Source organism: Rhea pennata, chromosome 7 (genome assembly GCF_028389875.1).
Source record: "Rhea pennata isolate bPtePen1 chromosome 7, bPtePen1.pri, whole genome shotgun sequence".
In the NCBI taxonomy this organism is placed as follows: domain Eukaryota; kingdom Metazoa; phylum Chordata; class Aves; order Rheiformes; family Rheidae; genus Rhea; species Rhea pennata.
Genome location: NC_084669.1, coordinates 1,234,575 through 1,247,445, shown reverse-complemented (window position 1 = coordinate 1,247,445; position 12,871 = coordinate 1,234,575). Strand labels below are relative to the sequence as shown.

At 38.0% G+C, this 12,871-nt stretch overlaps 1 protein-coding gene across 1 annotated transcript in view; it reads right to left on the bottom strand.

Moving 5' to 3' along the window:
• Window positions 1-259: 259 nt before the first annotated feature.
• The window catches only part of TCERG1L (transcription elongation regulator 1 like), a 107,774-nt gene continuing 95,162 nt past the window's right edge, over window positions 260-12,871 (bottom strand). The window contains exons 11-13 of the mRNA XM_062580392.1: window positions 6,456-6,545; window positions 3,143-3,261; window positions 260-416 (exon numbers count right to left, since the gene is read on the bottom strand). Coding sequence (XP_062436376.1) covers window positions 260-416; window positions 3,143-3,261; window positions 6,456-6,545 — 366 coding nt within the window. The remainder of the gene's footprint in view (window positions 417-3,142; window positions 3,262-6,455; window positions 6,546-12,871) is intronic.

Below are 12,871 nucleotides of genomic sequence, written 5' to 3'. Positions count from 1 at the left end.
TGAATGTTGTACAAAAGAGAGCTTCAATATGAAACATTAATTCTTTGAGAACAAAATATCCTTCAGATTCCTGCAGAACAACCTGGCTTCACAAATTCAGTGTATGTTCACCAATCCTCATTTAGAGAGCTTTTCCCCAGGGATATCCGGTTCTTCTTTAACCTGTTGGAACTCTAACTCCAAACGCTTTTTTCTTCATTTTAATTTCTACTGCAGTCACAGCATTAGCTTGTATATTTATTGCCAATTATATGAATTTTTATCTCATTTTCCGTAGCCTTATCCTGTTTTCTTTGTCCCTCTTTTTAAGAATAAGTATGAACTGATTGAAAAAATGCTCTTGGTCCTTCTTCTTTTGAACGAGCCGAAACCGCTGATCTCTTCCGTATTTCTCTGCAAACTCTTTGAATGTTGTTCTGCAGAAAAGAAAGACATTTTAAAGTTGCAACTTTGTCAATCCATTTTCAGCCTTTTTGACCGGGATGCCACATTTAACGTCTGACACAGATATTAAAAATAAGAATGTGACCTGGGAAATATTTACAACAATATCGCTGTACTGTCTGCAACAAAGAAAGCAAGACTAGTGCCAAAAGTGCTTGTGCTTCCCATTCACGTGATCTGCTTGCAATAGTTATGTCCATTTCTGATTTTGAGAAATCTGTGTGATCATTTACTGGACAATTTAGATTAATTGACATAGTATTTGCTCCAGTGTAGGTTTCTGCTGTCTCCTTGTCAGTGGCTTGTGCCCGGTATTTCAATGATTAGCCTCTAATGGAGTACAAAAACATAACTAAGCAACTAATTAAAACAAATGCATTTTGACTATCAATAGTATACGATACCTGAAGAAATCTACAGTAGCTTGATCTTTCCTAAAAATAGCAACAAGTTAATTGTAAATGTGACAGTCACAGGCACAATAATACAACTGAAATCCCCAGGGACTTTCGCCTGAGGATCTTACAGTCAGCTCCAACATTTTCAAATGCAAACACTGTAGCTGGTAACAAAAACTTGCAGTCGTATTTTTCCCAAATATCTTTATTAACTCAAATAAACATGTTTGGCTCACATGGACAGGAGTACGTTTCCACTGCCTCTTCCCAGAATTTGGCAGCAGGATAGCCAGGCATCGTAAGAGAGTGGCACCACTATACCGGCTACTAGGTCTTTTTTTTCTTTTTTTTTTTTTTAAAAAAAAAAAAACTCTTGGACTTTTTATATCACTTAGCTGCACAATTTTCTAGTGGTGGTTTTTAGTTTAGCTTCAGGTTACGTTCACATGATGGAAAACTAGAGCGTTAACGAAGGAGTGGAGAAAAGTAGTTATGCTAGGAAGGCGAGAAATTCCTGCGCCATGCTTGGCAGCTCTCTGCCGGCGTGCAGACCGTGCCAAGCAGCAGGCGGTGGCAGAAGCCCCCGAGCAGCCCTCGGGCCAGGAGCCACGTGTGCAGAGCAGCAGCTGATGTACCTCCTACCTCCGAGCGGTCTGACCCTGCTCTGAGCAGGAGGCTGGACTAGCTGACCTCCTGGGGTGAGGTTCATCCAGTCTGAACTTTTCTATGATCCTACGGGTTGCATCTTGCAGCAGAGGAGATGATGAAGGCAGGAAAGGGGATGATCATTAACAAACAAATGTATAGTAAGTAAAAAGCGTGACTACCAACAGATATTACCAGAGGAACTGACTAAACTTGACAGAAGTTTAATTATGAAAAGATCCAGACTTCTGCTTGATTAACCAAAGGCTGCATGGTCATATAAAACTGTTGTAGAGAAAAACTAATGCAGACAGAAATGCAATTATCATCACCATCTTTTATGTTTGAATTCTATCTCAAAAATACAAGATAATTTCCATCATAAGTTGTCTACGACAATTCAGACAAGAATATGGGGGGACCTGGAGAAGCTCCAGGTCCTTCTCATGTTTACTTTGGCAGGGCCAAGCCTGGTTACCCTGCACGCTGGCTGTTCACGGAGCCCACGCGGGGATGATTTATGCTGCACATCTCTGTCGTTATACTGGCACTCTGCGTCTGATCGCTGCCTCCGTGTTTGCGTGCTTTGTCAGTGATACTGCGGAGTTACTGTGCTCTGCCATATGAATTTTGCAATATTTGCTGTTGACTGAGTCTGTGCTCTAATTACCGTGCAGATTTGTAACAGTCACTTGGGTAAAGGTCTGTTTTTTCTAATTTGATTCTTACTACAGTGCTAAAATGAAGCCGGAGATTACCGCAGGCAGACGAGTTTCTGTGACTTTGGGCTCTCACAGTTAGCTCAAGACAAACATTAAGGCGTCAGATGTTCTGTTCCTGTAGGCCAGCATGGTTTTGCCCTTGCAGCCTGAAAACATAACTGCTGGGGCCACTGCTTAGCTGTTACATAAACCCAGATTATTCTCCGTTTTGTTTTCAAAAGACACTTACAATTATCTCCATACAGTCTAACATGTTGTTTATATCTTTGCATCTAGGCAGGCAGTGCTGTGCAATTATTTGCATATCTTAGTAAGAGAGAACTGCATTTTCTTAGTTCCAACAATTTAACCAGAATTATAACACATAAACCTCTTTATTTTCATGTAATTTACAAATTATCCTCAGCACTGAATTTCCTATTCTGGATCCCTTACTTAAAAATCCATATAGAAAAAAAATGATTGCATTGTAGGTCTTGCTTTAATTTACTGATGCGTTAGTAATGACCTTGTCGAATAACAACTTTGTTAGATTATGTTACTCTTCCATCAAAACCAAACCAAAAGAAGTGTTTTTCACTAATTCTACATATATTCCTAACATTAATGTGACTTAACATTCAAGTGCTAATTTTATATAACTGATAAGTGTGTGTGTGTGTGTGTGTGTGTTATAAAAGTATAAAAAAACATGTTGTGCAAAATATTAAACACTAAACTGGAAAGAGAGGCAGAGAGATGGTGCACTGCCTTTCCCAGTAATATAACTAAATAACTAAAAAAAAAAAAAAAAGGAAGAAACAGTTAAGACAGCATTATAAGAACAGATGTATAAAATAAGTTGATATAAAGAGTAGGTTTAATTTTAGAGTCTCAGGACGGATAACCATAGCCTAATTTGAGAAAAGTCATTCTAACAAATCTCCACCATACCTTGGTGATAACTTGGATTCTTCAAGAAGCTTTTTAAATTCTTCTTTGGCTAATAATAGTTTATTTTTTTTCTCTTTGTACTCTTCTCTTATCCTGGTCTTGACAAACTGTTCAAATATCTATTCAAAAAAGGGAAACAAGATACAGTATTTATTAATAAAGATTTTATACTATTTATGCCTGATCAGAGGGTTTTTAATCTCAAGAATTACAATTTTTATCTGCACTCTATTTCCTGACTCAAATGTAGTTGAATCCGCCTCATGGATGGCTGGTCAGTTGTTTTCATATAGTAAGTAGCTGGAAAAAGCTATAATTTGGACAGGTAATACCTTCATCCAACCACGAAGTATAACATAAATCAAGATTTCCCGACCTAGGTGTAGATAACTTGGTCTTGCTTATAGAATTATTGCTTGTAGCTTGTATCCACACGACAGACTTGTTTGGATCTTGTACCTTTCCCAACTTGCTTGAATTCTTGAGTATGTCTATAATGCTGAATAGCAATAATCTGAAAGTTACCCAAAGAAAGCCTGACTCAGAAACTCAGAAAACTCAGTTCAGTTGCTGTGAAGCATGAGCTTACACACGGTGCTTTGTACAAACCTACAGAGCAGTGTTAACGTGTTTGGAAGGGCTGACAGTCCCACTTCTAACAATATTTGGCAGCTAAAAATGCAGCAGGGTGCTCAGCATCAGGATTTTTCGTTTCATCAAAAGGTGTTAAGGACTTAGCTATGTCTGGAAGTTCTGCTGACTGCTTTAATCACATTTTTAAATACCACAAATCTGGCCCTGTCGGTTCTGTGCTTTACAAAGTACGGCACACCTACCTGTTGAATCAAAGCAGCTGTTTCTCAAAATGCTATTTGCTTTCCTTATTCACCATCCTTTCCTTTTTACAACAAAAAGTATGTGCATCAAGTATGATTGCTACCATAGTTACTTTCTCTTCACTCATGAGGATGCACAAGTGCAAACCTTCATGGAAGGTAAAGTAACTGAAATACAACTGATACTTAGTTTGATATGCAGATAAAGGACGAAACAGCACTGGTAAAGTAAATATGAAAAAACCAAGGCTATAAGATAAGTACTTTAAGTGAAGACCTAGGAAAACTAAATTTATTATACTGCATGTATTTGTTTAAGTTGACTGTAAGAACAGACTAGAAAAAAAATGGTAGAAATAAGTGGAAGAAATAAAGTAGGTGATGCAGTTAGTGCTTGCCTTTCTAGTATCAGTGAATCTACCATAATGAACACAATAAATCAAAATTAACAGATAGTTCATTATCTAGTACAGGTGCTCCTTTACCCTTCACTGTTCCTTGACTTAAACGTTGTAGCATCTTCTCACAGTTAATAACCCCTTGGGAAATATTGATGAGTAAGGAAATCAATCTGCAGATATCCAATACCAGCTGGTGGTGCTCCTCGGACAGCACAAGGACACCCACAAGCACCAGAGTCCGCACTCCAAACTAGTCCGAACAGAAGTCAAAAGAAGATTCCTTGAGACACTTGTAGATAAACTGCACTCAAAACGCCCCACCCTGCCCTCTTCAAGCTACCTGTGTAACAAAACGGTGGCACTGGTAGTCGCGCTCCGGCCATTTGTTCACGCACTCACTTCTTGTGAGCCGGCATTCACTTCTAAAGCCCTTAAATATCATCAATTCGTTTACATAATTCAAAAAGTACTCAGATGCTTACTATTTGGGCCACACCGTCAGCATCAGTCAAGGTAAATGTTTCCTTGCAACTAAATAATTTTTGCTACTAATTTTAGTTATACTAAAATAGATGCATCTGATAAATTGGTGATCTACTCTTGTCCAAGTCTAACTTTCTTCTTAAATTACTCCTGGAGGAAAATGAGGTCTAATCAAATGGAACTGTGTAGAATGAATGTCCATAAATCCATTACTTTAAGTTTGGCAGCTTAAATGTATTACATACATGGCATGCGCTCCCAAGTTTAATATTTTTTTAAACCTGTTTTGTAGAAAAGCAACTAATGATCACCTTCTTCTACCTTAGTTCTGAGCCTGAATTATCGTCACTCTTAGAAACAACATCAACATGACTACAGCTTTCTATATATAGGACTGCCCACTACTCGCTTTTCATAATCCCTTTCCTTGAGCATTAAACATACCCCACAAGCAAGGTCCATGTCAGCAGTGCTTTAGCAAACGTCCGTGTTATATAATGTACATTCATTACATATTTTTATTATCTCCATGCTTGACAAAACAAAAGAAGTAATAAGTCTTGACTGACTGATCAAGGTCTATATTTTGTCCTTGCTGATTCACTGAAATAAAATACAAAACTCTTTGCTCAGTATCCTGTTTGTCAGTATTTTCCATTCTGTGAGTTTCTCTCACATTTTCATTCCTATATTTCATTATTATTTTATTTTACTTTTTATCTTAGGAAAGAAAATACTGGAAAGGTAGTAAATGAGAATATATGTCTCCAATCCCTCAGTAAATACCTACACAGAGCTCTCTGGAGAATCAATAGGACAATATGGGCCACAGAGTGCAATGCAATATGAATAAGAAGTTCATTTTTCACCTTGCTTATTTCAAAAACTGACAATTCCATATTCCAAATTCTTCCTTCTCCAAGATGACAAGAGGCTAGTAAGGAACAGAAATAACTACAGAATAAAAGAGTTCACCTTCTCTGCAACATCCTTGCATCTCTCCTAAATTTTCAGATTAATCTGTGACCCTGCAGACCTTTCAGATCCCCAGTGATAGTTAATGCCCAAGTAACCATGGCAGTAGAAACTCTACTTCCCTTTGTGGCTTGCCAGAAAAGCTATACCCTTTCAAAGAGACACAGGCATTAGCCACTGTGCTCTATCCACTTGTATCTACCAAGTTTAGTTATTGCAAAATATAGCAATAAATACTACCAACTCCTAGAAAACATTCTAAGTAATAAAAATGAAGTAGTTCCTCTATAATATACAATCTAAATCACAGTGGAAGCATTACCTTATGGTCATTACCTTTTCTGCAGCCGAGTTTCCTAGACTCAATAGGATTTGTTCTTGCAACCTAAGAGACTTTCTCTTCACTATGTGCAAATTCACTTCCTACCATTTGTTTTTCAAAGAAGGAGGCAGCATTTTCTTATGAGTAGAACCTCAGTTGAGTCTCATGCACAAATTTAAGAGAGATGCTTTAATTCTATTCTATCCCTTATCTTACCAAGATAATGACCTTGTTATTACTGTTAATTTGGGAGATGTTTGTTGACAATCAGAAGCTATACCACAGATAACACTCACTTGTTTACGTTCTTCAGAATTGAGCAGAAGGTAGCGTGGATCAAACACAATTTTGTGTAACTCTTTTTCCCATGTAGAAAATGCCGAAACCTGTTAAATATAAAAATAAAGTTGCACTGAACAATTGTATTAAGGACTTAAAATGAAGATGTTCCAAGGTGAAGGAAAGAGTAGGTCAGACAGTTAATGAACCCTCTAAAGGATGCCTTAGGAAGTGGGCAGTTGAATTTTAATGTTTCTGGCAATGCTCTGGTCCTCCCACACCATTACTATTGATTTGCTCTAGGTGGTCTGAATGAGTATCTAGGAGATATTCATTCCACAATTGTTGATGGAAGGAATCTGTAGTTGGTATGGAAATACCCCTTTATCATCTCCTTTGGTGAATGTAACAGAAGCTTTGAATTCCATTTAAGCAATTATTTCAGCTTTAGTCTCCCTCTAAAAAATTTAGATTATAAACAAAATAAGGATTTCTGTGCATGCATACACTGAAGAACTAATAGTGATTATCTTCAAAGCACCATGCTTTATGTAAATCATAGAATCACAGAATCATAGAATTGGTGAGGTTGGAAGGGACCTCTGGAGATCATCTAGTCCAACCCTCAATGTAACACTTCCCTTCAGTGGCACTTCATAGATGTCACTTCCTCTCTATCTTGAGTATTCTACTCTCTTCTTTTGCTGACTCCAGTTTCTTAGAAACTAAATCTAGGTGTTAATCCAAGCTAACTGCATCATTTGTATATTGACAATATGAAATAGAAATATCATATTAATAAGAAAGTTCTTCTGTGTTCTCAAATAAACTCTTCAACTCCATGAGGTGAACGATCTGTAAGGATCCTCCGTGGGAAGCAGGTAGCCTATTCTGTTTCACTGGGACAACATTATCCTTTCACTGCCCCTGGCTGGACTCAATCAATTATGCTAGAATCAAGTATTTTCTTTTGCAATCTATTTGCCGATATCAGAAGCAGCATCAACCAAATAAGATTGTGAGGCCAAACAAAGTTGAGAAGGTCCCTTACTTCCTTCTTCACCTTTACCCAGGAAGTTTTATGAAACGACACTCTGAATGGCTTAAACTCCCAGCCTGGCTTTGATATCTTATACAACATCACTGTTAATTAGTCTGTTACAGAAAACTCTGGAGTAACATAAAATATTTCACCTAATCACAAAAAAAGCGTAAATTCACTAAAAAAATTAATTATGTTAAGCATAAGATAGACTGATTACCAATCAAGCAGGAAAGCTTTGATGATGCAAAATGGACTTAAATGGATTGGCGTTCCTACTAGAATTGTTAGCACTGGGAGCTAGGGAATTTCGAAGCTTCAAACTAACTTTTAGAGTGCAAACTAAGTAAGTTACCAGCGCTCCCCTCGGTAAAATAATACCAATGCAGGGCAATCATTTACCAAGAAGGAACATGAAAATATATCAATCTTGAAACACAAATCTCCAGTTTGAATGAAAAAAGTCTGTATAACCTAGCTGAAAAGTTATGTATGGACTAGGCAGCAGTCCAGATTATATCTGCAGGGCAAATAAAGGACTACAGAATTGTGGGATATCCCATGTTCAATTTTAAATTGGACTAAGTGTACTACTTAGGTAGTATGTGCTGAAAAATTCTCATTGACAGAATTGTTTTCTCTTAAGCATCTCTTCATTAAGCAAACTATGTAATCCAAGTTGAAGACAGACTCTGCTGGGGCACTGAAAGTTTCACTAGGAGCTGTCTCTTCCAATTTTTTTCTTCTTGCCACCCATGCTAATGCTTCCATGTCCATACAGATGCCTAAGGGCAGACTCTCTTCCATACAGAAGAATCAGCCTGAGGAAGCCTTTCTTAGGATGTCTCCTAGACTCCGTCTTGGAAATCAACTCTGCTCCTAGTATGAAGGCCAGTTTGAACTCAAGGCTAGTTAGAGTAAGGGCAATTTGCCATATAATTATTCATTTTTATGAAAGTTTCTTCAGTTTACTTTCACATACGGCAGACACATGCCTAAAAAAAAATGTTGCTACTGATATTTATAATTTATTTGTAGCTATAAGTATCACATTGCTCTTCAGGATACTCATTTTGGACCCTTATAAATAAGCATAAAACATTAACATTCTGACTAATCTCCACGTGAGTATTGTACTGTGGTTGTCTTTATTACTGTGTGACATTCAGCCACGGAACACATGTGTTGGCCATGCTGGGGATGGCATCTCCTTACAGGACAAATGACTTCGTGGCCCAGTATCAACACACACAGAAGAGAAAACAGAGATCTGAGTTTGTCTTTGTTTTTCAATTCTGTACTCATGCTTTCAACTCGAATCCAAAGTACAGTGAAAAAAAGCTTATGAAAACACTGTGTATTGACTTTGAGTAGTATGCTTAGAAGTGAAAGGCATCAGAATAACTAATTTTACTTTTCCTTGGCTCTGGAAGCCCATGTGTGATAGTAGGTAGAGATTCTGTCTGGTTTTTAAAAGATTTATAAGAAAACAAAGGTGAAGTGTCTCGTATTTGCAGTAGATCCATTTACCTTCATCAGTATAAAACTCATAGTTTTAATGAATCTTTGTTCTGGTAAGAAACAATGCCCATACCTGCCAAAAGCTACCAAAATGCATGCAAAAAAAAGCAGGAAGCATATAGTGGCAGAAGACAGAAAGGCTCATTGATTCCAGCTTTTGGCTATCATGGGCAACCATGCCTAGGTTGTAAGGTCTGCAGAGCCGAAATCCACTTCACACATCATCACCTACTATTGGCTGTGAAATACTTCCCAGCATCCCCAAACAAAATTTAAAGACCTGTATTAAAAGACACTAAAAAGTAGGATTCAGTTGCCTAAATGCAGGCATCTAGCACAGTTTCAGAGAGCCTAGGTGATGGAGGCATCTGCACAGAGCTGGCAGGAGCGACAAAGGAGCTGCCTTAGGGCCTGGCTGCTGGGGACCAGAGAGGGCACCTCGAACACGTCTTAGGAACAACCACACACGTCTTAGGAAGACAGGGAGAAATGAAGAGCATATTCAATGCACTCATTAACTACACCTCTCGGTCTGCCATAGCAACCTCCCCTCATCACTCTCACTGCCACCTGCTTCGACCCGCAACACATTGGCCTGTCCTTCCAGAAAGGGAGCTGTCTGGGTCTGTCTGAAAACACAGGGGGAAAAACAGGGAAAAAAACAAACTAGCCTATTTGTTTATGCAGTTATTTGATAAAAGGTTTTCAGACCTGTGTGAGTTATCTACTGCTTATTGCATGACCGGAGAGGTAAGCCCCCTGCACATCTACACCATGACTAAAGCAGCTTAGAATCTAACTCCAACTATCAATATAGCTCTTCGTTTTTTTTTTTTTTTTTTTTTAAGAAATAATAGCAATATACAAACTAACTCTTCACACTCCTGCCAAAACTGTTCTTAATTCACAAACAAGATCATCTTATTATTTGTCAGGAAGTGCTGTTCGGCAGACTTTGAAATCCTGAATCCAGGAAAAGACGAGTTACAGCAAATGTGTGTGCATCTGAACTCTATCCTCTTCAATGATTGTGTCAATATTCCCCTTTCAAATAAAAACATTTAGTGGTAAACTCTGCCAGTTCCTTATCTATCCACTCACCCTTACAGACATATACATACAAAGTGTATCGTAAGCTTGCACAGCAAGAAAAGTATATGGAAAAAACATATATAATACAGTATAGACATTTGTGTAGCATAGCTGCAGGACAACTCCAGCTTATGTGGTGTTACAGTACTGCGGTGGGGCTTGCAGAGGGTCTGGGGTTCATCGCACAGTGCCCACAGGGTGCTAGGGGCCTCAGAAACTGGTCCCTTCCAGTGGCAATGTGGTTACTAAACACCTCCACGTTGAGCTCCTACAGAATGAGCCAAATCTGACTTAAGATCTGTAGGAAACCTAAGTATAGCCTGGTGAATTTGAAATTTTTATTCTTCAGGACACTGCAGGCTGCAAGAAATGTTCTGAAACTGGAAGGTGGGGGCCCAGTGAGTCCCTCCTCCCTTTTTTCTTTACATTTTCCAATGTAAAGAAGGCAAAATCATTATTTTTTGTTTTGTTAGCCACATAAGGTTATATCCTGAAAAATCTTTGTACCTTGAATGTAAAGCAATCAGAAAGAATACTGAAGGATGATCATATTGGAAATTGTATTTCTACATAGAAAATCTTGCCAATGACTTAAGAATAGTGCTATTGTCTTGGGGCTACAAAACCACATTTTAGTTTTATGTTACAATGAACATTCTTTTGTTTATACATCTTTAATACATGGTTGACAAACAGAAGGTCCAGAGCTAAGCAGAAGAACTTTAGCTAGCTAACGTACTTGGTAATGCTTTCAAGTACCTTCTTGAGAAATAATAACATTATGAGAAAATGGCAGGAGACATTCATTTAAGTAATCAGTTTAAAAGAACATTAATGACCTCACTACATTTCAAAGAATGACAGCCAGCTGGGCCTAACTATCATCTCTAGGGACATTAAGCAAACGTTTGGGGCCAAAGACATAAATTAGCTTATCATCTATATGCTTTTAAATAATAGCAAAATGAACAGTAAATTTACTGAATTTCTTATTTTAACAAGCTAGTCTGAGTCTTATACTTAAAGAATCGTATTACAGAATATCCCTCATACTTTTAAATTTTGACTTACCTTCCTATGACTTAAAATATATTAATAGAAACCTTAAGCCAGTCTTTATTTACAGGCCTTTGTATTTTTTTTAAGCATAAACAACAAAATGTATTAATAAAACAGTTCTAGCCTGGAGATAGCTAAGCTTCTGACATCCAAACCTCTAATTATATGCCTCCTAAGTCTGCTGATTACTAATGATAAACATTATAGGTTTTACTGCCTAACACCAACCACTTTCAATTTTTTAATAGAAATTACACAGATTTATATGGAAAATATGTTTTGAGAGAGTTGGAGGGAGGGATAAAATCTGCACACACTAGTCCATTACACACTCATTTACATTTTCAGAATCAGGCGTAAATGGGTTCTGCGTATTAATTTCATAATGTCTGTGCACAAAATCATCAGTTCTTGGGAAAGGGCAGGGATGCAGTGAGATGGATTTCCACAGAGGTGATTTTATGTCTACAAATAACTGTATAGAAAATTTCTTATATTGATGGTAATCTTTATGAGGCCAGTTCAACACTGGTTTATAAATGCTACTGCAGAAAATAAAAGTCAGGCTGAAGCACTTTACAAAATCAGTCACTGGATGCTATTACTGTGATTTGTAATTCATATTTCACTGCTGGTCATGAGGCTCATAGCACTGATGTGTTCTATTCGTAAATTTAATTTACGTTTCACCTATCTACTCATAATCTTGATTAGGTCACGGTAAAATGGCTAAAATAACTCTGGTATCAGCTATGCAGTCCGAACGATTCCTCCGAACTCAGTCACCGGCAGGACGGCCCTGGTGGGGAACCGTGCCTCCAGGGGTTCTCGCCTGGCTGCCTCCAGTGAGATGGACTGGTTTCTTTTACAAGTTTGAAAAAAAACCTCAGGGGGTCTGAGGCAGTTACTCCACCTTCTGCACTTCAGCGTCAACCAGCTGAGCCACCAAGTTTTCTCAACGAAGTGAGAAAGTCCGAGGAAAAGAGCAGATTTTCTTAACCCTTGTGCAACTCCAGGATCTTCTTTCTTAATGGAGCCGAAACGCAGGCCACTCATCTTTGGAGGAACAGCAGGGAATTTGGTTTTCCACTGCTGGGATCAGTGGAGTTGACACTGATGACATCTTTCCCACGTTAACAAGAGCAAAGAGCTTCCAAGGACTATCTCTCAGTCTTGTTCTGTCTTTTGGATGACACACAAGAAGTGCTGCTCTTCCCTCATTCACCATGTAGTAAACATTTCCAGGGCTTCCCTGGGACCCTGGGACTGTGTGTGACCAAGTTCCTTCGCATACTACTGAGCCACTGTTCTGAGCTGGAAAAACTACCATTTTCGGATATGCGAGCATGTATGAATTTATTTAAAGTTTCACTTAGAAAGTGCACAGTGTTCTGGATGAGCATATATTACTGGATGACATCAGAAGGTATCTAAATAACCATATAAACCTAACATTTTTAGATATGAGGAAAATATTTTTAAATAGATGATTTTATGTCAGTGGCATTTAATATATTTTTGCCTGAGCTCTTCAGAAGCCAATATTCCAAACTAAACCTCAATTCTATTACAACGCTCAGAATACTTAGTAAGAATACTCAGAAAAATCTGTTTTTTTCCTAACTGATTTTAAATTGCAGAGTAAGTAATATTATGAGCTGTTTCAAATTTCTCCTTTTTTCTCATACCAGTAACAAGACTATCTTCATAGGCACTGAG